The 25,966-nt window shown below is 28.3% G+C and overlaps 3 protein-coding genes and 2 non-coding genes across 6 annotated transcripts; 2 read left to right on the plus strand and 3 right to left on the minus strand.

Moving 5' to 3' along the window:
- Window positions 1-3,853: 3,853 nt before the first annotated feature.
- On the plus strand, window positions 3,854-3,952 carry LOC132255132 (small nucleolar RNA snoR69Y). Its single transcript, XR_009467750.1, has one exon. It is a non-coding gene; the product is annotated as a small nucleolar RNA snoR69Y (small nucleolar RNA).
- Window positions 3,953-4,037: 85 nt separating this feature from the next.
- Window positions 4,038-4,127, plus strand: LOC132255139 (small nucleolar RNA snoR53Y). Its single transcript, XR_009467757.1, has one exon. It is a non-coding gene; the product is annotated as a small nucleolar RNA snoR53Y (small nucleolar RNA).
- A 247-nt stretch (window positions 4,128-4,374) lies between these two features.
- On the minus strand, window positions 4,375-6,408 carry LOC100261367 (F-box protein PP2-B15). 2 transcript variants are annotated; one of them, XM_059742769.1, is made up of 3 exons: window positions 5,899-6,408; window positions 5,069-5,187; window positions 4,375-4,983 (listed from the first exon to the last, which is right to left on the minus strand). In XM_059742769.1, exons 1-3 carry the CDS (start codon window positions 6,040-6,042, stop codon window positions 4,524-4,526), a joined length of 723 nt encoding a protein of 240 aa, XP_059598752.1. In that variant the 5' UTR covers window positions 6,043-6,408; the 3' UTR covers window positions 4,375-4,523. The 2 variants fall into 2 exon arrangements, with proteins under 2 accessions (XP_059598752.1, XP_002279225.1); XM_002279189.4 differs by having other exon boundaries at window positions 5,891-6,408.
- Window positions 6,409-8,677: 2,269 nt separating this feature from the next.
- Window positions 8,678-11,205, minus strand: LOC100266614 (F-box protein VBF). The gene is made up of 3 exons (XM_002283488.5): window positions 10,723-11,205; window positions 9,844-9,962; window positions 8,678-9,319 (listed from the first exon to the last, which is right to left on the minus strand). Exons 1-3 carry the CDS (start codon window positions 11,026-11,028, stop codon window positions 8,839-8,841), a joined length of 906 nt encoding a protein of 301 aa, XP_002283524.1. The 5' UTR covers window positions 11,029-11,205; the 3' UTR covers window positions 8,678-8,838.
- Window positions 11,206-14,387: 3,182 nt separating this feature from the next.
- On the minus strand, window positions 14,388-16,492 carry LOC100256275 (F-box protein PP2-B15). The gene is made up of 3 exons (XM_002279209.4): window positions 16,172-16,492; window positions 15,877-15,995; window positions 14,388-15,048 (listed from the first exon to the last, which is right to left on the minus strand). The coding sequence occupies exons 1-3, from the start codon at window positions 16,433-16,435 to the stop codon at window positions 14,574-14,576; spliced, it is 858 nt and encodes a 285-aa protein (XP_002279245.1). The 5' UTR covers window positions 16,436-16,492; the 3' UTR covers window positions 14,388-14,573.
- Window positions 16,493-25,966: the final 9,474 nt, after the last annotated feature.

Below are 25,966 nucleotides of genomic sequence, written 5' to 3' on the forward strand. Positions count from 1 at the left end.
AAATAGATAAATTTTATATTTAACGGGAGATTGATTTTGATATCAGTTATACTCCTCGGCTTAGAGTAAGTGAAGCGTGTGGTGGAGAACACTACCAAATATGTGAGTATCACTTGATCAAGGTTGGTTGCTTTGACCATGGGTCCAACATTGCAAAAGTCAAACATTTTGATGGGTTTTTGGAGTACTCTATGTTGCAATCATAGTTTAATATGGTAGTCCCCTCTGCAACAAATTATTGTTGATTTTTTTTTTTTTTTAAATACGAAGAAGACAAGCATTATGATTATATTCCTTGGACATTGGAAATAAATTTAATTCATGTTTAGACACATTCACCAGCCAAATCGACAAAGGAAGCACACCTCCTTTGTTGTATCTTTTTTTCCCATCCTGACCTGTCCAACATTAAAATTGTACAAAATTTCCAATAATTGTCATTAAAATAATTTTTTAACTTTGGTAAATTTATGATTGAAAAAGGGTTTTTTCTTTTAAATTTGTTTTTTAATATTTGAGTTCCCACTTATAAAGGGCTTCTTCTTTTTTTTTTTTCATATTTAAATCTCAAACAAAATTTACTACTAAATTTAATTAGAAATAAATTTTAAGAATTGTTTTTTGAAATTTATTTTATAAAATATTGTCAAAGAGTCCCTTACTTTTTTTTCTTTTTCTTTTTTCTTATTCTAATAATTTTTAAGCATTATTTTTACAAATAAACAAATAATTTTGATAAAAAAAAAAAACTTTTACATATTATAAAACTATAGGCACTCGGTTACTTGGATAATAAGATAGTTGGGTAAAGGGTATTCAAAGTAATATCGACTTGAGTAGTCCCATTTTACCAAAGTCTATCCAAGCAGTATGTTGTTATAAAACAGATGATTGTTACGAGTTAACTAACCATTATATGATGTTTCAAGATTAAATGCGAATATAAGATGATAAAAAAGATGTTACAAAATTCAACCTACATAATAGCATAGAAATAAGAATTGAAGGTACATAGAATTCTCGAATGCCTCAAGTAATAAGATAGTCGAGTAGGCAACCCATTCTAAGTAACGTCGACCTAAGTAGTCCCATTTTACCAAAGTCTATTTAAGCAGTACGCTGTCCTAAATAGATGATTGTTACGTATTAGCTAACCGTTATGTGACGTTTCAAGATCAAATGCGAATATATATTGGTAAAAAAAAAGGTTATAAAATTCGAACTATATAATAACATAGATATACGAATTAACATTTGTTACATAAATTTTAAACTATAACATTTTATCCCATTTGATTCAAAAGTATTTCAAATCTTATTTTATTGTCCGTTTGATAGCAATTTTAAAAAATATTTTTAATATTTAAAAGTTTTGATCATTTAAGTATTAAAAATATTAGAAATATTTTCTAAAATCGCTATCACTTTTTATATAATTCCCTTTGAGTAGAAGATAATAAATCTCTCCAACTCGAAGAAAAGTCCCGATCACCATCCAAAGCACAATGGTTTGGTCACTAAAATAAAAAGCAAAGAAGTCAGACCATGACAAGGGGCGATTTGGCTTTCCATTTATTTGCAGCCCCATGAGGTGAACGTGTCTCAAAGATGGAGGGTGCCCTAGTCTTCTATTATGTGGGAGAAGGTGAAGTGGACCCAGATGGTGCACCACTGTTCATAAAATCTTGAAGGTCACCACCATGTGGTCCACAGCCACTGGGCTCTTTGGGCTCATGGTGAGGCTAATTTATTACGTTAGGTAACATGTGTGCCTATGCTAGGCTCACATGTAATGGATGTGGTGTATGAATCCCCTTCGTTGGTCCAAACCCACACCCATTGACGGCCTTTCTATATGAGTAGGGTAATTTTTAAAAAAAACTATACCATAGAAAATAATTTTAAAATTATCACACTACTGAATTTCAAGTAGAATTCGCCATTTAAAAAATAAATTTAGTGTAAAAAAAAAGTGAATTCTTCTTTTTAAACTATGAAATTTAGTATAAAAGATAAATTCGTCTTTTAAAAAGACGAGTTTAATATAAAATTGTATGTAGAGAGATACCATAAAATTGTGAAAATTACAAAAGAGGAGAGGACTAATGATCGGGAAAAATCAAATATGCAAATTACGAAGAGACAACTCAAATCCATGATCTCCTGTCAAATATCATGTTGAATTATCAATTTTTTTAAAAGTTTAAACCCATAAAATTTGAGTTCGATATTAACACAAAATATATTTTTTATTAATGAAAAATGCTGATTTCAAATTACAATTCATTGGATGATGGTGTCAAATTTATTAGAAGTGTCACCCTTGTAAGTTTGTAAATACACCAATGGGACAGGTGGTATCTGGGAAGGTCATATTCTTTTTGATTTCAAAAAGGATATGGTGACAGGTACTATGTTTCTTGTCACATGGTCTGTGTCATAAAATAGTCATCAAATGGCATAGTGCCATGTGAATCAAGATGTGGAATGGAAATTAAATCTAGGGACAACCTAATAAAGCAAGCAAAAGTCTAACAAAACAGATGGATTAAATTCAGATCGCAACATCTGACCTAGCCCATGTTCTTTTCTTATAATCATCAATGATTAGCACGTCATTTGCTTATATGAAATATTTTTTAGAAAAAGACGGAATCGAGGCAAATTGGAGTACGAAATGAGTTTACGAAATGAGTTTTTTCAGATACGCATCCACGTCTTTCCCAGTAGCATGAGTAAGAGAGAAAAATAATTAAGATTGGGATGAGTTGGAAATTTTTTTTAAAACTCAAGATGAGTTCAAGTATTATCTTGTCTCATACTGTTTCGAGTCAATTACGTATATAATTAAATAAAAAATAATTTAATTTAATTTAATTTAGTGGTTATATATGTACACTTTCTATTTTTGTTTTTTAAAAATAAAACCTATATATAAATGTACAACATTTAGTACAAAATTATAGGTCTTATCTTTTTAAAATCATTTTTTAAAATTTAAAATTTAAGGTAGTAAAATTTTTTTTCATGCCTCAATTTTTTTACACAATTTTTAAAATCATTATTTTTTTCAATATAAATATTTAAGAGTTCTTAAATTTTAAATAAAAATAGAAAATTTTTTATTTACAAAAATGTATTCAAACAGATATTTAATTTTTAATTTTTAATTTTTTAAGAGATATAAATTAAAATTTCATAATATTTATTTATTTATCAATTAGATTTATTTTTAATATTAAGTTATTAACTAAAAAATTCTGAAAAAAAAAATTAGTTGGGGTGGGGCAAGGCGGGGGATACTGGCCTAGCCTGACCTAGTCCAGCCCAATAAGGGCAAAATTCGATATGAATAGTCAGCCGATAAACAGGCCCAGCCCAACTCAGCACAACCCAATTCTCATCCCAAATAAGGATACATTTGTAAATCTAGCCAACTCTCAGGGTCATAAATGGAAATCAAGATCATTGTCATCACCATAAACCCTAACCCTAATCCTAGCCGACCCTCATCCTTTTAAGCGCCCCAAAACCTCTCTTCTCAGAGCCCCGAGTCTCGCTCCCTGAAGCTCAGGAGCACAAAAGGTAGTTCCTTTCCCTCTTCTCTCTTCTTCCCCTAGTCACCCACTGCTGTGTAGACTTTACATCTCCCTAAACTCGGCTGAAAAGCCTGCCTTTTTCTTCAATCAAACCTTGTGGGGTTTATATTTTTGATGGAAAACTTTGTGGGTTTTTGTTTTTGTGGTGTTTTCAGATCGAAATTCTATGGGGTTTCATTTATTTTTTTTTATGAAAATTTTGTGGGTTTTTGATCTTGTGGTGTTTTGGATTGAAAATTTAGTGGGGTTTGTGGAATTGTTGCAATGATGATAAATGTTAATCCCAGCTCATTATGAGACCTTTCATTGAAAGGTCCAGGAGTAGACTCAATGAACACATATCTGAGCCTCTGCAATTTCCCAATAATTCTTTTTTTTTTTTGGTTTTTTTTTTTTGAGAGAAGAATAAAAAAAGAAAATATATGTTGAGGAGATTGGGTTCCCTATGATGGTTTGGATTCAACCATGCTAATTCTGATCATTCTGTGATTGAAGCATTTTTCTTTTTCCTAATTTTCTGAGGGAACTAATTGCCTACCCTTTAATTATTTTTTAAGATTTTTGTTTGTCTTTTTAATTATTTTTGCTTTGCAAGGATTTGATATCCCTTGTTTGGTTTACTATTTTGAGGTAAAAATTGAGTTGGGTGAAGATGACAAATGGGAAGGAGGCCAAGGAATTCAATGAGAATCAAGTATTTAGTCAAATCCTTAACCCTTTTTAAATATTTAAAGAATAAATAAAATATTTAAAAAAATTGAAATATATATATATATATATATAAAATTTTGATTTTTTTTCCTATTTTTTATTGCTAAAAACTTACCTTTCGAATACAAAGGCCCAATCCTTATTGCCAAAAACCGTAATTCACAACAAAAGAAAGATTGGGCCTATTCTCAATCCTCTCAACAAAAGAATGGCCTAATCCTTGGGCCTAATCTCAATTCCCTCAACAATAAGCCCACCCTTAAGGTGCACTCCCTTCACCTCCCTTAAGCTCATCTTCACCTCCTCATCGCCCCCATCATTGTAGAACTCTCCTAATTCAACCTCGAACCATCCATCTTCGCGTTCGTGAGGAACGCGTTCTTCTCCCTTCGAAACCTTCGATCGCAACGCTTCAATTCGATTCAAAAAGCAAACACGTTCCAGAGTTGGTCTGTTGCTTTCAGGACGACGCAAGTAAGCTATTCCCTGTGATTGATGCTTACCAACAACAACCGAGACCTCCGAAGGGAGGGCGTCTAGTCCATAAGCACGATCAGCAAATTTTACAATGAGATAAGCCCGATAAGTAGTTTTTGGAGAAAGCATGCACGTGCTTATTTTGCCTTGAATTTCTAGCCAACAAATGGTTCTTAATTCGACAGTTTCTGCAAATCTTAAAATTAGAAAAATAAAATAACGTTAATTTTTGTGAATAAAAAGTTAGTAAAGAGTGGTAAAATTTTGAATGAAGTGCAAACCTCGATTGGAGGAGAGGTTTCCATGACCAATAAAGAGCATTGCTTGACCACGTAATCGAAAGGTTCCTTGCACTCAACGTGTAACCTTTTTCGCCCGTTGTTTTTGATATTGAAAACGACTGCACTCAAGAAAATCAAGGAATTGATAAGATTTTTAATCATTTCTTTAAATTAATTTTTTTTAACATTATTATATATTTATTCATTTGAATTTTTATTTTTAAAATTCGATAATAGAAAATTTTGGGATGTCTTGAAATCAAACACAAGACCAACCGCTTATGATTACAAAGTGACTTTTTTTTTTTTCTGTCTCATTTTGACAGAAATACCCTTTTTTTCCTTTTTTATTTTTTTTGTAAAAATGACCTCTGAAAATTTATATGTAAATATTTGAAATGGTAAATGGCATTTATGAGAAGAAAAGTAAGTTACTTTTTAAGAAAAAAAAAATGAAAAGGAATATATTCATAATTAAAGAATTATTTTATCTTTTTTTTTTATCAAATATTTATAAGGATTAATTGATTAAAAATGATAAAAATATCTCAAATTTGTAAAACTAATATCTCCTATTTTTTTTAACTTGAATTGTAATCCAATTTTAACATAAATACCCTTTAATACTTTTATTATTTAGATGTGTTTTAAAAGAAATGAATATTTTTGCAAGAAAAAAAATAAGGATATTTTTGTCCAAAATGAATATTTTTTTAGTTGAAAAAAAGTATGAAATGTTAGTTTTAAAAAGTGGGAGGACTTGACTCCTTTTAATCAAATAACCCTATTTATAATATCAAATTACCATAAAATTGTAATTACCTTCCTACCCTCATCAATGAGAAGTGGCCTACAAAGCTTGGAGTAGAGCTCCTTCTTGGAAGCGAACACCAATGGAGACACCAATCTTGATAGAATTTCCTGATAATCAGACGGCAGAAATTTCTCCCAAACCGAGTCCGAATCCCCTGCATGCCGAACCGTCGTAGAGACTAGCCCCGATCGGCACGCATCCCTAGGAGAAGTGCAGGACAGGATGTGGGAGATGCAGTCTTGAGGCAAGAGCTCGAAATTCATCTTGTCGCAGGGTTGATGAAAACTTAGAAGAGAAGAAGAAGAAGAAAAATGGAATATATAGAGTAATCAATTAGGGGCCCTACATCTATTCTAAGGAGAAATGGAGTAATCGTATGGTAAAGATGACAACATGATGGCGACCCATGAGGCCATTTTGAAAAATTGAAAGTTTTTTGGGGAATATTTTAAAGGTGTGGAAATGTTGGGATGACTCAAAATCAATCACAATCTTTGAAGTTCATTTTTAGAAAAATTTAAAATATATATATATATATATATATATATATATATATATAAGAAAAAAATAAATAAATAAATATATTTTCTATAAGCATATTAATATTTTAATATAATTTGCTTATTTATTATATTTTTTTAAAAATATTTACTCTACACGATCATAGAATTAACAAAAAAATTCATTTCCTTTTATGGTAACAACTTAAAGAGTATTCACATTAAGGGGGGCTTCTTATCCCTAATCCAATTAGATGTGGCTCAAATGGGCCCACAATTTGGTTTGGTTGGATGGGGGGAGGAAAAGGAGTGAGCATGGGAGGAAGAAAAAAAACAGGGACGGAAGGGATTTTGTAGGTAGAAAAAATGGATTATTCAACCAAATATATAATAGAAAATAATAAGAGAATGAATATTATATCTTATTCTATATTTGATTAGTGATTAGATATGATAAATTATAAATAGACAATTAGATATGATAAGTTATCAAATATAGAAAAAAATGCATATACTAGGTATTCCATTTTATCCAATCTCGCTAATCAAATAAAAAAAGTGAGATTAGAAATAAAAAAGAAAAAGAAAAAGAAAAATTTTTATATATATAAATAAGACTTGAGTATAAATAAAAGAGATATATATACATCAACATATAAAACAAATGAAATACTTTTATAAAGCAGTTATTTTATATCAGTTATCATTTTTTGTATGATATCAGAAGAATAAGGCCAAGTTTAAAAATTGTTTTAAAAAATTAGAGTTTTTCTATTTCAGGGAAGATGTTTGACAAATTATTTATAGAATTTTATTTTGAGAATTTATAAAAATATACTATTTTCTAAAAATAAATTTTAGGTATTTTTAGTTATATAATTTAAAAAAAAATAAATTTGAGGTATTTTCAATTATTTTTATATAGTATTTTAATATTTGAAAATATGTAGAATATTTTGGTAATTTTTACCTTGTATATAAGTGTAAATTATTTTCCAAAAAAATCTTATTTCATGGGTAAGTTCTCAAAGAAAATTTTATTCTTAAAAAGAAATGATAATTTTTTAAATTTTCTTTTTAAAAAATTCAAATAGATCCTTACTTTTCAACCACATAAAATGACACCAAAAACCAATCATTTAAGCTCAACGGATAGAAACCATTTAAAATACTTTCCACTATCATGTTGCTTGTTTTGGTAGGCATGTGAACAGCAAGTTACAAATGTCATGCATGTGTTGGCTCAATCAAGATATGTATGTAGCCTTTATATGGAACCACAAAGGGGAAGTGAAAGGTATAGATAAGGCTCCTCTTCCCCTTCCTCTCATTCTCTATCCCATTAAAGCTTGAATCCAATTCCGCACCCCGCCCCCGGATTCCAAATCCCCCGCCCCCTCCACCCACTTGATTGAATGACCTTTTTTTCTGGTTTTTTTTCCTAGGTAAATCCAAAGTGTTGAGTCCAAGCTTTCTATATTCAATTCCCCTAAATTTTTAGTTAAATGTACACTTCTCTATTGATTTAAAATTTTATCAAATACATATTTTATTATTTTCATTTATTAATTTTAGTCGTTACTTATCTCACTCAAAATAAAGGGAATTAATTCAAATTAATGAGAGCTAGGTAGATGTGCAATTTTAGGTGGATTGACTCCATCCAATAATTAAGACAAATTTAAACAATCAGTTTCAATACTCAACTTGGGTTTGAGTTAGGTTTTTTCAACCTTTACTCAATTTAAATTGAGCCCAGATTAAAATTTAGACATATCGAACCTAACCTAAACTCGATTTAATATCCTTATAATATATATAGATATATTTTTTAGATTTTTAAGAAAAAAATATCAATATATATTAGAAAGATATATAAACTTATTTTTAGTTATTTTGTTGTTATTTTGAAAATTTTTCATTTTTACTATTTAAATTTTCATATAAATATATAGAAAAAAAGTTTTTTAAAAAACATTATAGAAATTATGTTACTTAATCAACCTTACCAACCTGTGTCTAATCTAATCAACTTAAACTCAACCCAAAATTTTAAAAATAAGGTTAGATTAAGTTTGGGTTAAATACCTCCAGTTAAAAGTCGAATTGAATTGAGCTTAAGTTGATTGTTTTATAATTTGGATTGAGTTTGAATTAATCATCAATTGAACCAACTCATCCAAATTGTAATCCTAAAATTAGATGTATTTAATCAAAATCTCAAAAAAAAAAAAAATGAATGAAATTAATTAACCTTCTTACTTATCTATATTTAAAAAAATGAGAGTATAAAAGTTAAAAATTAAACAAATATAATTTTTTTTCTCCAATTTTTGCTTTTACATGCAAAGCCACACTAAAGAACCAATACACATGATACAAAAATGACCTTCAATCAATCTTTCCAAAATGCTTAATTTTGTAAACATTTTAATTAAATAGTTGAATTAAACATATCATTTTCTTGAGTCCTTAGGCCTCACTTCAATGCCTTCAATGATAAGCCCTCCTTTCAAATGATAACCCTTCACCTCCCTCAAGCTCATCCTCACTTCCTCATCACCTTCACCATTAAAGAAGTCTCCAAGCTCAAGCTCCATCCACCCATCTCCATCTCTCCTCTCACATGGAACTCTTCCATCACCTTCAATCACTCTTGACCTCAACATCTCTCCGCGGTTCCCATAAAACAACCTCTCCATCTGCTTGTTCTTGCTGTCACTACACCTCAGATATGCAGTCCCATTACAGACTTGAGTGCTGTTGGAGACTTCTACAGATATCTCTGATGGCATCAAGTCAAGCCCAAATGCCCGGTTGGAGATTTTGATGATGAGATATGCACCATATTTTGTGTTTGGTGAGAGCATTTGAGTTCTAATCTTTCCATGAATTTCTAATCTGCACACTGTTTTGAGCTCAGCCACCTCTGAGAACCTGCATATAAGAAAATGTGAGTACCCTCTCCTAAGTCTTTGATTTAAGAAAATGGGTTAATTTTATTGACCACTTATGTACTAGGTATTGACTAAATACACCTACACCCCATTCATTTTAAATTTCATCAAATGTCTCCTTCAACCTTTTTATTTAATATTTTTATGTATTTTTTTTAATTCAAAATAAGAAATGTATTTAAAGAATTTTTAAATCAATAAAAATTAATTATATTTAGTTAATATCTCAAAAAAGATTAATGGAATCAACCCTAAAAGAACTGATCCTAATTTCAGTTTTTCAAGGTGACCCATTATTAGGGTTTTCAAAACAAATGTCAAAATATGTGATAGAGACGCATCATCATGGTGTCATTTGTATCACTATAGCTTGTTCGATACCCTTATTACACTTGTTGATTGTGACAGGCATGACCGACATCTCGAAGTTTGGATTTAGGAGTTTGGAGGGCCCAGCATGGAAGGTTACTTGGTCATAAAAAAAAAATTGAAGGGGAAACAAACCTTGACTCGGGGATGGATGTCCAACTCCAATGCGTAGGATCATGGCTCCATGAAATGGACAATTCTCTTGCAGACATCATATAGGAATTTTTGCCACTCCATTTGTCTAATCTGAATCTCTGCATTAGAGTCAACAAAGAGATAAATGAGAATTAATGAAAACTGACGACCAGCTACTTTACTTTTCTTTTTGGTCTCCTTATGCTTTATCTTCGAACACGGTATTAGGAGGGTTTGTTTGAAACAACTCTTCTACTTTCCTCTTTGGAATTCAAATTCTATGGATTCATTTGGGCTATGCATTCATGACTCTTCTAGATGGTGAAATCAGTCAACTTTTATGTGGGTATTATATTGGAAAATTTTTATATGGAATAACATTGAATAATTTGTATTTATAAAAAAAAAACAGTATGTTATATAATGAGTCAAATTAATTAGTGATCATATTTAGATTGAGTTTTACATCTTTTGAATAAAAGCTCAGTTGAGCGACAAGTGTAGGCTACGAGTCTCATTGAAACCCATTATGGGAGGGCCTAATAAAAACCTAATATTGAGTTATGTTATGTCTCATTTCTAATCTAGATAAATGGTCTTTCTGTTTTCTCATAAAGCCACTATAACTGTTATCAAAATCATAGAAAAGAAGACTCGATTGTAACAATCAATCACTTTTTTTTGTGATGACTCAAACATATATGTTCTTTATAGTGATTTCCTATTATTAGTATGTAATTATGTAAATATTCTAAGTGTGGCCACAATACCCGCGAGGCATGACAGTATTCATGCATATATTTTAAAAAATAATTAATTTTAGGAGAATTTTGGATTAAGGGTGATGAGGAGAGGCAAGAAAAGGGCAATGAAACAAACCTTTTTCCCACCATCAATGAGACTGGGATCACACAAACGCAGAAACAGCTCCTTCTTTGAAGAAACCACCAAGGGCTCAGCCAACCTCGACAAGATATCATGATAATCCGCCGGCAAGAACCTCTCCCAGACCACATCAGACTCCGCCGCTGCCCGGAAAATGGAAGACACCAGTGAGGATTTGCATGCATCTGGAGGAGAAGTGAGGGAGAGAATTGTGGAAACACAGCCTTCTGGCAACGTATTGAGGCCCACACAGTACACCATTGTAAAGCAATATGTTATTGCTCTTTGTCTTGCTGCCATTTATAATAGAGAGAGAGAGATGTAGGTGGTCGATGGTGGACAGATCCACCACGTAGGGCTGACTTCGAATTGTAAAATTTGGAGGCCAGTGTCTTCTGCCAGCATATTTATGATGACCCAGTGATGAAATTCATGTCTGGTGGCCACCAAGTTGTTGTTGGGGATTAATGAATCATGTGGATGAGTTCATATCACTGAAGAAGATGTTGAAATGATGAGGGGAAGAGAGTGTGAAACGGTGGGGTGCCACGTGGCCACATGTTTCATGTATTCAGGATACGTGTATTAAAGATATCACGGAATATTTGGTAATATGAAAAATGTGAGATGGTTAATTTTAAGAAAATGTTAAAAGAAAAAAGAATTCATGTGAAAAACAAATTATAAAGCTAAAGCTACCTCTGAGTGTGATCCGTGTCATTGTATGTCATTGCAAGCTTTTATAAAGCCAAGGCACCGTGATTTTTTATAGTGATTTTTTAAAACGTTTTTAATTTTTTTTTTATATTTAAAATTTTAAAATATTAAAAACGTTTTTGATTGTAAAATGTATTTTATTTTTATATATGAGATTTTTTTTGTTTTTATTACCTTTATTTATTTTTAAAATAAAAATAAGAAGTAAAAGGGTAGTTTTATGCTTTTATTTTTATTTTTCTTGACTTCCTCTTTCTTTTTTAATTTATTTTTTATTTTTTTATTTAATTAAGGCATTTTTTTCTTTATCTTTTACCTTTTTATTTAATTAAAAATAAAAGAGAGAGAGGAGGCTCTCTTTCCGATTCTTTTTTCTCCCATAATTAAATGACAAAAATAAAAATAAAAAGTAATCGAAATGTGTCATTGATCACTATCATCATCGGCCATAGGCCATGGTATGTCGCCACTCTTTCTTACTTACGAAAGGGAAAAAAAAAAAAAAGGGAATTTGAGGAGTTTTGAAAACAGTTTTCTACTCTTCAAAACAAAAAAAAAATATTCGAAAACTATTTTCTATTTTCTATTATTAAAAATATAAAATATTATATTTTTAGAATAATATCTTTTAATAAAAAAAAACACTATATATAAAATTTATTTATTAAAACATGTTTAAAAATATTTAAAATTCATAAACATCCTTTTTGTTTTACAAAACATTAAAAAAATAACTTTTAAAAAACTAATTTTCATAATTGTTTTAAAAAAAACTAATTTTCATAATTGTTTTTTAAAACAATTATCAAACAAGGTCTAAAGTTCTGAAAAATATTATCCCATCATTTTTATTTTCATCTTGTTAAAATCCCCCAGTCTCACACTTTTTTTTTGTTAAATAAATAAAAACAAAAAGTGAAGAAAGAAGAAAAGAAGAAATAGGAACAAGAAAAGAAAGAAATAAAAAATATAGGAGGGAAGTGGGAAAAGGGCTTGAAAGAAGGTAAAATCATCCTTTCATTTTTACTCTTTTTTTTTTTTCTTTTTTTTTTTTTAAAAAAAAAATGGGGGAGTAAGGGAAAACTGGTGAAAGTGTTTCACATTTTTCCTGCCAAACATTTTTATGAAATGAGAGGAGGTTACAACCTGGCCTTATGAATTTGGTATATGCAAGGTTTGAATTTGATAGTTGGACTTTGAGTCTATAATAGTTATTTATATTAAATTAATAATTAATAAATTAGTTTATAATTTTAAATATATTTAGTTTTTGTTTGATAACCAAATATTAGTAAGAATCCTAATTGCCAACGAGTTTAGTGTAAATTTAGAAATTCCAATCCAATCTAGAATGGGAGAAGTAGGTTTCCCCATTCTTTATAATAATAATAATAATAATAATAATAATAATAATAAATTAAAGTAGAGAATAAGAAAAGTTTATTATTTAAATTTTTTTATTTTCCGATCATTTCTTTTCCCTTTTATTTTATTTTTGTTGTACTTCATCTTTTAACGCATCGAGTTTCAAATCTCCCATCTATTAAATTTTTTATGGATTTAAATATAAATACTAACACTAACCCATCAACATGCATTACATTTTTTTTTTCAATATAAGATTTATTTCAATAAATTGAGTAGCCAAAACATGAAAAGACAAGCTTTGTGTCACATAATTGTTAGAAAAATGAGAAAACCAAACTATCAATCTCCAATCCAAAAATAGAAACAAATACCGATATACCAAAATAATTTGTCTTTTCACTAATACAATTCAAGTGAAAGTAATATGTAAAACGTAATTTACATAAAGTATATATATATATATATATATATATATATATATATAAAGACAAAAAAAACACCAAAACTTGACATGGTTGGATAGTGTGTCAACATCTACAGGTCAAATTATGATAATAATTGACTATGATTTGAAAAGATTATAGATGTCTATGCTCAAGCTTATCACAAGAGATCAGTTCATGTACCCACAGAAAAAGGGATACTAGTACTACCATAAATGTACCCAATATAACCTCTAAATAACAAATTGGAGAACCCAAAACACCCACGACACTTGCCTCGACGTGCCTTTCAATGACCTAAAGAAAACCTCACAATTTTTTTCCTTCTCTCCATGACTCTCATTGTCTTTTCTATTTTAGTAAAAACCTTAAAATTCTACTAAATAAATATGTTACGGTGGCAAATTTTGATATGATTCATCGATATAACATGAACTTAACACATTTTTTACGAGTTTGGATTGAGTATAAATGAATTTAAATCAAATTTGTATCAACTTGTTTAACCGGTTCAAGAAATAAGTAATTTTTTAGTCAACCTACATAATAGGAATTTAATATAAATTGAACTATCCAATAATTTTGTCATTAACTTAATTATATCTATAAACTATTTAGCCTGACTTATTTTAAATTTATTTTAAATAAATAGGTCAATTGAGTCATAAATATATTTGATTGAAACATTAATCATATAGACATAACTCAACCTAATTATTAAATAAGATGACTTGATTATTAAATGAATTATACGATGTGTTACATATTTAATAATTAGATACTGTTTAGATTTATGTTTTTTACATAATTATTATTCATGTTAGGTTTGAATTGAGCTATATAATAGAATGCTTAAACTTTGACATGATACAAACACGATCCACCAACATGAATTGTCACTTCTACTACTTGTATTCACATATTGGGCTAAGAATTGGTTCCAACAACCGTCAATGTGCTACCCAGTCAATAACAAAAATGCTCCCACGAACAAAATGGAACCTACACATAGCAATCTTCCCTTCTAGTACATGAATTAAGAGTGTATTTGACAGTATTTCTACTTAAAATGCTTTTACAAAAATATTTTTAATAAAAGTGTATTTACAAGAATTACCTATTAAGAGTCCATTTGACGGTAATTTTATGAAGATTTTTTAGTCTAAAAAGTGTTTTTTTTTTTATTTAAAAAAAAAGATGTTTTGCTTTTACATGCAAAACCACACTAAATAACCAATACACATGATACAAAAATGACCTTCAATCAATCTTGCTTAATTTTGTAAACATTTTAATTAAATAGTTGAATCAAACATATCATTTTCTTGAGTCCTTAGGCCTCACTTCAATGCCTTCAATGATAAGTCCTCCTTTCAAATGGTAACCCTTCACCTCCCTCAAGCTCATCCTCACTTCCTCATCACCTTCACCATTAAAGAAGTCTCCAAGCTCAAGCTCCATCCACCCATCTTCTCTCTCACATGGAACTCTTCCATCACCTTCAATCACTCTTGACCTCAACATCTCTCTGCGGTTCCCATAAAACAACCTCTCCATCTGCTTGTTCTTGCTGTCACTACACCTCAGATATGCAGTCCCATTACAGACCTGAGTGCTGTTGGAGACTTCTACCGATATCTCTGATGGCATCAAGTCAAGCCCATAGGCCCGGTTGGAGATTTTCATTATTAGATATGCACCATATTTTGTGTTTGGTGAGAGCATCTGAGTTCTGATCTTCCCATGGATTTCTAACCAACACATTGTTCTAAGCTCAGCCACATGTGAGAACCTGTAGATAAGAAAATGTTAGTGCATTTGAATTAGTACTTTGATTTAAGAAAAATGACATGGTTTTCAACATTCCAAGATGACTTTAATTAAAGTCATAATGGATATCGAGATCATAATTTACGGATTTTAGGGTGGTAATTCGGGTTGGTGAGTCATACTCACATACATCATGTTAGATAGTCACTTAATAGGTCGTTCTAAACACAACTTGAATGATATTTGAATTAAAAATATATACTCAAGTATGACCTAATTATTAAATAATATATACTTAAATGTTACTTAATTATTAAATAAGTAATACATAGTATGATTCATTTTAGAATCAAGTCTTTCTATTTAATAATATATCAAACTAAATTTTAAATAAGTTTATATGATTAACTTTCTAATTTAATATGTTTACGAGACAATTAACCGAGCTATTTATTCAAAACAATTTTGAAATGATCAATCAAATATGAATTAAATAAGTTAAAGTTATATTTAGATTAATCAATACAATTATTAAATAGATCAATTCGAATCAAATTCATATTATGCACATGAACCCAAAAAGCAGTTCAAGAGAGTGAATTGCATATTAAGTCCAAATCAAGAAAACTTAAACTTTTAAAAATATTAGTAATTCAACGTATCTAAACTTAGTTTGACAAGAAGTCATGGGTTCAAGTCACTAAGCTTTTAGGAAAATAACCTCTTTATTAAATATGAATTTGATCCAAACATAATTATACTCAACCTAAATCCACTAAAAACATATTGGGTTCAAGTGAATCCTATGAAACTTCGATAGGATTTGAAACAAAGAAAAAAAAAAGCAAACCTTGATTCTGGGGTAGATCTCCAACTCCAATACATAGGATCATTGCTCCACGTAATGGACAACTCTCTTGCAGACAGTAGATAGGATTTTTTGCCACTCCATTTGTCTAATCTGAAGCTCTGCATGACAGCCAACAAAGAAATAAATTAATGAGAATTGAAGACAAATGGCATCAACTTTACTCTTCTTTTTCTGTATATATTAATTATTGAACTAAAAAAATAATAGTTCAATGTTGGAAAAGTTTGGATTAATGGTAAGGAAGATAGGGGGGAAAATGAGTTATGAAGCCAACCTTGCTGCCACCATCAATTAGAATGGGATCACACAAGCGCAGAAACAGCTCCTTCCTTGAAGAACACACCAAGGGCTCAACCAACCTACACAGGATATCGTGATAATCCGCAGGCAAGAACCTCTCCCAGACCACATCAGACTCCGCCGCTGCTCGAAACATGGGAGAGACCAATGAAGATTTGCATGCATCTGGGGGAGAAGTGAGGGAGAGAATTATGGAAACACAGCCTTCTGGCAGCTTGTTGAAGCCCAAACACTCCATTGTAGAGCTTCAAAGTATGTGAAGAATGAGCCAAGATAAAAGAGAAAGCAATTTGTTAGTGTTGTCTGTCTTCCTACTTTATTTATAGAGAGAGAGAGATAGAGATAGAGATAGAGATTTGGGGTTGGTGGAAGAAATACTATAGGGAAGATCCCATTTCACACAGGGTAGAATTAAGAAAGGAGTCTTAAACGTGAAGAGAGGGAACTCTATGGATCCAAGTTAACAAATATTTAGGTTCATCAAGTGGGTCTTTTTTTTTTTTTTTTTTTTTCATAGATAAGAGGGTCAATTTCTATTAGATTGTTAATTAAAATCTATTGTATGGAATTTAGAAAAGGTCATCTAGGGCTGTCTTGACAAAATTTGTGGGTCAACTCAATTTAAATTTTTTTTTTTTGTTACTATTATTGCGTCCAAATTCAACCCCTATTCATTTAAGGGATTTAATAATGGCAAATAAATGTTTGGTAAGAAAAAAAAAACATTATTTGTATTGAAATTAAATACTCCAAATATGATAATGAATACAAAATCAAACATTTTTTTCCTTTTTTTTAATCAATGAATAGATCTTTTTACTTTTATAACTTTGATGTCCATATAATGAAAGTATAACATTAGAAAAATATTATATTCTTTAAATTATAAAGATAAATAGAAGTTGTGCTTCGAAATAATTATAATATAAAATATTGAAAATATAAACACCTCTCCCTTATTCATCCCTTTCAAAATACCTAAAAGCTTATAAGACACGCCCCATGATATTTTTATTCAAAAAACCAAAAGAGAAGATAATAAAAAGTGTTAGACTTTGTTATGGTCCAAGTTGCATTATTTAAATTAAGAAAGAAAAACAAAACAAATACTCTATAAATGATGAAGTTCGGTATAATTGATTAGAAGTATTCAAACTCAATACATTTTAAGTCATTTGAGTTAATAATTAAGTTGTTTTTGGAAAATCTTATAAAACACGAATTTAACTTGTATTAATTTATTTAATAATCATGTTCATAAGTGAGATGTATTACTTATTTAATTATTAGGTTGAATTTGGATTCATACTTTTAACATGATTATTATTAGTATCATATTTGGATCGATCTATTTAATAAATTACTTGAGTTTTGAAACGATGAAAAACACGATCCAAATTGACATCCATAGATGTGATGCAACTATTCATTCATATAAATTTATTCCATGAAGGTGAAGATCTCATTCTTAATAGTAAGAAGAAGAAAATAGGAAAATGACATGAGGAAGAAATTGAAGGGATTGGACCCTGTCTCCTTGATGATGTTGATCACGGCCGCCGTCGATGGTCGTAAAGCGACTGGGCACACCGCACGGGGGCGACTTTGAATATTAGAGTTAGACTCTCAAATATTTGAAATAGTAGAGGCAGAAGGCCAAAGGAGATGAATGAAAGTCCATGCAAGCTGTCTTGGTGGGTTGCAAGTGGTGGAGGTGGGGTTGAGTCAAGTCCTACTCATGGGTGAGATTAATTTCTTTTATTATTATGATGGTTTCTTTTCCTTTTTATTTTTTTTAATTAATTTTTACAATTATTTGTCTCAACTCGTTTATTTTCAATGAAAAAAGGCCTTATTTTTTATTTTTCATATATATATATATGTATATATTAGTTAGAAAATGAAGCATTTTTAATTATTTAATTTTTATATAAAAGAAAAAAAATAAGTGTAATCAATATGAAAAAGTATTTAAAATAATTTATTTTTATCTTTTTAATTTTTATTTTATTTTATTTTATTTTATTCTCTCATTTTCCTTCAAATTTTCCAAGAATTAAACATAGGCTTAAACAAATTTTAAATTAAGAAATTAAGAGTTAGTTTGGAAACTATTTTTTAGAATAATTTTTTGTTCTTTAAAACAAAAAACATATAAAGCACATTTTAATAACTATAAACTATTTTTTATTTTCTATTTTATGTTAAAACATAAAATAGAGTGTTTTCAGATAATATTTTTTAGTTGTTTTAGATTATTTTCACTTATTTTTTAGGTTTATTTTAAGAAATAATTATACAAACATGTAAAATAATTAAAAATAAAACACTATGATATAAAAATTATTTTTAAAACATATTTAGAAATAATAAAAATAGGTTAAAAATATTCTAGGTTTATAAGCAAACTTTGATTCTACAAAAATTAGAGAATATTTTTTTTTTTATGATATAAAAATTCTTTTAAGAAATAATTTTTTAATACAATTACCAAATAAACCCTAATATTCACCTACATCTGCATCAATTTTTTCTTTTAACAAATTAGGCAATGATAGTTGTTTTATGTATGAACATTAAAAAATGTTATAACTCATAAAAAAATATCAAAAATTATGATTTTTTTTATTGACATTATATGATCAGTAAACATAGTCTCTCTATTTTTCAGAAAACAATAATATTATATAACATATTTAGTATTCATAAAAATTAAAACTATGAATAAAAAACATTTACATTTCTATCTTTAAAAATAGGAAAAATAGAAATTGATTGTCATTTTCTATAAGTTAGATTGTAAAAAGCCATTTTCTTAAGTTATAATTATTATTATTTTTTACCAAAACAAATAAACCAATTAAAAATTAAAAATTCACTATTTTGGACGTTATTATAAGATTAAATAAGTTAAAAAAAATTAATATCTCAATTTATTATTTTTTATAAGGTAAAAATTAAGAGTTTTTGTATTTTATAAGCTTAGTTAAACCTTCATGCATCCCTATTATGTGTGAAAATGGTTGGATTATAAGCTTTTATTATTATTATAAGTTTTTTTTTTTACTAAATTCACGTCATACTTAAAATTGCAGGGAAATTTGCATTAAAGTTTTTTCAAATTTGGAAATTTTTCTTAATGATTTCTTATTAAAAATTTGAAATATTTAATACAAAAATTTATTGTATAAATTCAAATTATCCAAAGAGTATTATATATATATATATATATATATATATATATATATATATATATATATATATATATATATATATTTCCTAAGAATCTACATGAACCAAGTTTCAAATGTCTCGTCTAGTACTAGTGTTCTACTTACTTTTGTCAGAATTTATACATGATATATTCAATTCAATGAACACTTACAACATGAATTAAATCTATAAAAGACTTAGGATAGTCCACTTACCTCCAGCCATCGGATCAAGTTGCTGTAATCGGTTCAAGCTTTTGGTTTCCAAACTCTGATGATCTCCTATGGATGGTGTATTACTGAATAATGAAGACGGCAGATATCGAGTTCGGGATCATGAGAAATATATAACCGTGGCCTCCCATCATACCACGTTTCTGCAGATTTGCCACACCTTCCTTAAACGCAGCGGAAAAGTAGGATCATGGTGGAGGATGTGGGTGCTGGACCACTTTAGGATCACCCCTTCATGGTGGTGAACGTGGAGACGACATGGGGTGATAACAACTTTAACTAATGATGGTATGTTCTAATCAAATTAGCAATTAGGCTTACTTGTGTGAAGAAGTTTAGACTCTACAACAATTTGTCTACAATAAAATTTTATTAGCTTCTCCCAATATCCTAACTATAAAATTATTACATTTTCCCCATGAATTAGCCTGTAACATGTTTCAATCAACCATAAAGATTAAAACATAACATCATGCCCAAATTATTTTCTTTTAAAAAAATCAACTCATCGCTTTGAAATGCATATTCATGTATTTTATGTTAAAATTTTTATGTAAATTTTATCATTAGCTTATAATAAAACTAAGAGTGTGTTTGATATTGATTTTTAAAAGTGTTTCTAATTTTTTTAGAATTTGAAAAAAAAAAGAATTGAAGTGTTAGTAATGTTAGAAACACTTTATAAAATTATTATAAAAGGAACTCTAATTTTAACTTATTTGTGATATCCATGGACAAAAACCACCCTAATAAAAATTTTACTAAATTAGAAATAAGCTACAATTTAATTGTTGGAATAAAAAATGTGAAAACATTCTTTTTAAGGAAAGTTGAGATACTCCTTATCATTTTCTTCAATTTTACTTGTTTTCCAAAAAAATAAATTAAAAGTATCAAAAAGCTTTTATCAACATCTTTAATCTCTTCTACTCTTTTGCAAATATGTAAAAAAGCTTGGGATCTTACCAATTTCTTTTTAATGCAAATAATTAGAATCATAAATTAAAACACAAACTATTTAAAATTTTAAAACCATTTTTTTTAATTGTTTAATCACAATCTTTCAAATCTCTTTTTAAATCGAGTAGATTTAAATTTTGAATGGAGATTATTCTATTTACAAGAAGCATAATAATTTAAATTTAATAACTCCAAACTTTTAAAATTTACTTAAACATTTTTTTAATTCCTCATATTTTTAAACAATTTCTAAAAATCATTGTCTTTTTAAAGACAAGTTTCAAGAGTTTTTATAAATATGTAAAATTTACTATCAACCATTATTATTTGTGTGATTTGGATACACTTCCTCTTTTATGTTTTTAAAATGAAAAATAGTAATTTTTATATAAAATACGAAATTTTACTATCTTAAATTTTAAAATTCTTAAAATGATTTTTAAAAACACTAACTTTTTGTATAAGATGTTCTAAGTTTATATATATATATATATCCAAATCCATGCTTAGTTGAGAACATGGTAAATACAATTAAATCATGACTTTCTAATGTATCAAAGGAAGCATAAAAAATGCTTTGATCAACATCTTTAATCTCTAGTACTATTTTTGTAAATATGTAAATAAGCTTTAATTGACATCTTAACCGTTTGCCTTTAATGCAAATAATTTGAATAAGAAATAGTCTCTCTTTTTAAAAAAATAAATACATAAACTTAAAAAATGGTAATAATATATTACCTACTGCTCTACCCTAATACCTTTCACTACTTTCTCTTTGTTGAACAATTAAAACACAATTAAATATCTTGTTAAAGTTTCAAACACAAGAATTTCATCAAATTTATTATAAACATCAATCTCAATCTAATGACCTTTCTCTTTTAATTTTTAATTTTGGAAGGATTTACCACCCTCACTCTCATCTTTCAACAACTATGTTATGTTGTAACCATAAATATAAGAAAACAAATTAGAAAGAGTATTTGAATATTGTAGAAAGAAATATTGCTCGATTCCACCCATAATTGAGGCAATTTTATTATAAATAAATTATATTTGTAATTTCAAAATAGTATAAATGTAAATTTCTTTTAACCAAAAGCAATTACATTTTGCTCTATGTTAAAATAACATAATGCAATTCAATAATAATATCTGATAATTTTATTTCATGATATCCAATAATGTCATGTCAAATTTTAATTAATCTTAATTTTGATAATAATAAAATAACGTTTTGATGTAATAGCTATATCTTACTAGGTGAGAAGATCTCCTTAAAAGAAGATATATGAAGTAAAAGATAAATTCAAGAAGATCCTTAAGATATTTTACAATGATGTAGTTAAAGCAACAAAAGATTTATTAGTAATTTTTTAATTGGTTTTTTAATTTTATAATTTGAATGAAAACCAGATAAAAAACCTATCTAGTCTAGGAAACTAGCTTGAACTTTAAAAATTTTAAATCTCGGTTAAGAATTTATTGGACGATAAAAAAAGTTTTAACATTAGAAAATGCATAATTTTGGAAAATATCATGAATGACTAGATGGTCATCCATTTTTCGTGTTAACATCCAGGTAATCATTCACTTACTCTAGGATAATTTTAGTTAGAAACAATGTAGATATCATGCGATTGTCTACATGACAATATCCTAAAATAAAATTTTATTAGCTTCCTCCAACCAATTATAAGATTATAAGAGTTAGATAATTACAAGGGCTAGTTTTCAATTATATTTATATTGTAACATCATGCCAAATTATTTCTTTTAAAAAAATCATCAACTCATGACTTTGAAATTCATGCATTTTATGTTTTTTTTTTTGTTAGTTTTAGCATGAATTTGTGACTTTAAAATGTATCTTCATACATTTTATGTTGAAATTTTTACATTAATTTCAGGATTAACTTGTAATAAAAATATAAATTCAAACTACTTCTAGCTTATGTGTGATATCGATCTAGAGATACCATCTTGACTAAAATTTGATTAAATTAGAAAAAATCAACAATTTAGTAGCTCAAATAAAATACTATAAAAAAAATATTTTAAAGGAAAGTTAGATACTCTTTATCATTTTTCTTTAATTTTACTTATTTTCATAAAAAAATATTAAAAACATAAAATAAAAAAATAAAAAAGCTTTTATCAAGCTTTTTAACCTTTTGTAAATATGTAAAAGAGCAAAATATCACAGACTTAGTCTTTTATTAAGTTCGTGATACACTTAGACAAGTCAAGATCCTTGATTTTGCTAAGTCAGTCTTACTCACAATACTTAGTTTGCTAGGCTAAGACGCTCACGACTTGAAAACTTTAGAAGACGTAGTAGATAACACTTAAAGAAAAAGAAGTTTTATTGCTCAAAGAAGCTTTATAAGTGTTTTGGAACTCACTTGCTTGGTTGGTTAGGTTCTTAGGTGGTGCATTGACTAAATGAGGGTTTTGTCTATTTATAGACACCAATAGAACTCTCTGGAACCTTGGAAGGTTCCTTACAATTTAAGAATAATCTAGAAGCTCCTACACTAGTCTATGAACAAGGGTATATACAAGATGACTTTGGAAGATTTTGGAACACCCCACGCTATTCCAATGCTCTCCTAGCCAAATGTAGAGATGTGTGGACATCTCTAACCCTCTCTAAAAGTTTCCATGTTTTTCCATTTTGTAGTTAAGTGTAGATGTCTCCAAAAGTCTTTAGAAGCTTCTCACCTCCTATGTAAACCATAGGGTAGGTCATTTAAAACATCTTATGACAAAAAGTTTTCTTAAGAATTTAAAAAGTGTATCAAAGCCTTCAAAAATTTGAAAATGAAACCTTTAAGTACTTCAATTTCTTTATATACCATGTTTGAATACTCCAATTATTTATCCATTTTTAATTTTAATAATAATTAATATCCTCCTATATCTCAAATATTCAACTTTATATTTTTAATGAAGTCAAAATAACCACACCTCAATTTCAAATAGCAGAATATGTTGATATTATATTGCAAGTTCATACCAAAATGGTTGCTTTAATTTTCACATAAAATGCCAGGGGTGACAAGACCAAAAAGTTTCAGATATTTAATTGTTTTTATGTGGTTGAAAACCTTTAATTAGGTTTTAAAGATATAGTAAATATTGATCATTTTTTTTTAAACGTTATACAATATTGCCACGTATAAAAATGTTGGAATTTATTATTATGTAATAACATGTAATAAAATTGAATCAACTAAGGCATCTTGGATTTGATGGTTTGGCTTAGGTGAGCTTAGGGCTCGACTTGGTTGAGAATTTAATTCCAAGCCTAGTCCTAGGCCTTGCTAGAGTTCCAAGCTAGGTTTTGATGCTAACTTACTTTTGGGTTGAGTATTTAACAATTTATTACTATTTTGGTTTTATTTTTCATTTTTGAAAATAAAAACTATGTTTCTTTGTTAATTGTTTTCAATAATAGTTTTATATTTTTTATAACAAAAAAACTAGAAAACACGTTTTGATAACTAAAAATATGGTGTTTTTAGATAACATCTTTTAATTGTTTTTATTTATTTTTTAATAGTTATTTTAAAAAATAATTATACAAATATATATAATAATTAAAAATAAAATTATTTATATAAAAAATATTTTTAAAACATATTTAAAAATATTAAAAACATTTAAAGTTCCCAAACAGATTTCTATTCCACAAAACATTAAAATACAATTTTCAAAAATTGTTTTTAAAAACTATTTTTCAAAACTGTTTTAAAAAACAGTTATCGAACAAGGTCTTAGTATCTTAAAACTGAAAAACATTCTTTCTAAGAAAAGAATGGAGCTTTAGTCAAGAATAATTCAAATAAAAGATTAAAGCACAACGTGTAACTATTAAAATTTTAAAACCATTTTTTCAATCTTCTCTTCATTGCTTAGTCACAATCTTTCAAATGTTTTTTTAAATCAAGTATATTTTAATTTTAAATAGAGGTCATTCTACTTCAGAAAGCATTCTATCTCCAATTTCTTAATTAAAAATTAATTTCAAGATTAATAATAGATGCATCCATTTAAAATTTTGAAAATGATTCATTTCCATAAATGTTATATATGTTTTTTATTTATATCATAAAGAAGTAAAAGTTATTAAACATTAACAAAAGTATATCCTCTTCCAACATACGTAAAAATATTTGATTTTTTTTATAGGGGAGTTCTTAATAGTCATTTTTTTAAAAAAAATTATAAATATATCAAATTGAAATAAATATATAATTATGGACCCCGCATTTCGGCTCATCCGTTTCCCACTCGATGGCGAGCTTGATTTTGATTTTGAAAAATTATTTTATTGATTAAGAAAAATGACTTGGAGTCGCCACTTATTTTTGTTTTATTTTAAAAGGGTAAACAAAATAAGAAAGAAAAAACTCTAAATGTGACTCCTTATTTTGGAAAAGGTGATCTACGAAAAATCGGATCGGATTCGGGGGTCCGGTTACTTATCGGGAAGGTATGACAAAAACCGTAGCACTCCTCTAAGTCCCTAAGTCGAGTCTTTACTAATAAAATTGAAGCAATCGTGGCAATAGATGAGTAAATCAATGAATACCCAGAATAAATCATGCACATGTGAGAATTGAGACATGCATAGACAACGATTAGAGGGAAAATGGGTACATACCTGTGCAACGAGCCACCATGCGCTATCAATAGAGAGGGTTAGTGCACAATTTAGGAATAATCTCATGCATGTTAGAGAGTAGGATAAATAAATCATGTATGATAATCAAATCAAACAATCAAACAATCAATCAATCATAAAGTCACCCATGTTGGGCCCCCACCAAAGTCCATTTATTTTGCATGACTTAATGTCACAGATTCCATTATTCTGGAATTATGAAAAATTTATTCATGCTTATTGATATCAAGAGGAGTAGAAGATCGTTTGAAAACTAGAGCGGAATTAAATCTATTTGAGAGAAAATTGGATTTTTGAAATTTATTTGAAAAATGGGGATCTCAAGGATTACTAAGAAAATTGGAGTTTTAGAGTTTATTTGAAGATCATATTTTTAGAGATTAAATGCGAGAGTGAGAATTTTAGAAATTAAATTTGAATGATATTGGAATTTTGAAAATGATTTGAGAGTTCAAGATTTTAAATGAATAGATAAGTGGATGAGTGAATAAGTAAATTAATGGAATAATAACGATGGTGAAATAATAAAGATTAAGTAAATAATTGCGAAAGATGGAATTTTAGAAATTGGAGATTTGAATTTAGAGATTGAAAAGTTAAGAATTTATTTAGAGATGAGATCTTTGGTATATGAATAACTGAATAAATAAATGGATGGGATAACATTAAA

This window comes from Vitis vinifera, chromosome 14, assembly GCF_030704535.1.
Source record: "Vitis vinifera cultivar Pinot Noir 40024 chromosome 14, ASM3070453v1".
NCBI lineage: Eukaryota > Viridiplantae > Streptophyta > Magnoliopsida > Vitales > Vitaceae > Vitis > Vitis vinifera.

Bases quoted from the DNA above. Each gene is read 5' to 3' on its own strand.
- LOC100266614 (XM_002283488.5), bottom strand. From the start codon at position 11,028: ATGGCAGCAAGACAAAGAGCAATAACATATTGCTTTACAATGGTGTAC. The intron at 9,963-10,722 runs GTTTGTTTCATT...ACTCTAATGCAG, and splicing joins TCATTGATGGTGGGAAAAAG to AGATTCAGATTAGACAAATG. The intron at 9,320-9,843 runs GTTTGTTTCCCC...TCTTATATGCAG, and splicing joins ACATCCATCCCCGAGTCAAG to GTTCTCAGAGGTGGCTGAGC.
- LOC100256275 (XM_002279209.4), bottom strand. From the start codon at position 16,435: ATGGAGTGTTTGGGCTTCAACAAGCTGCCAGAAGGCTGTGTTTCCATA. The intron at 15,996-16,171 runs GTTGGCTTCATA...GCTGTCATGCAG, and splicing joins TAATTGATGGTGGCAGCAAG to AGCTTCAGATTAGACAAATG. The intron at 15,049-15,876 runs GTTTGCTTTTTT...TCTTATCTACAG, and splicing joins AGATCTACCCCAGAATCAAG to GTTCTCACATGTGGCTGAGC.
- LOC100261367 (XM_002279189.4), bottom strand. From the start codon at position 6,145: ATGAATTTCGAGCTCTTGCCTCAAGACTGCATCTCCCACATCCTGTCC. The intron at 5,188-5,890 runs GTAATTACAATT...TCTTGAGTGCAG, and splicing joins TCATTGATGAGGGTAGGAAG to TCGTTTTCAATATCAAAAAC. The intron at 4,984-5,068 runs GTTTGCACTTCA...TCTAATTTTAAG, and splicing joins AAACCTCTCCTCCAATCGAG to ATTTGCAGAAACTGTCGAAT.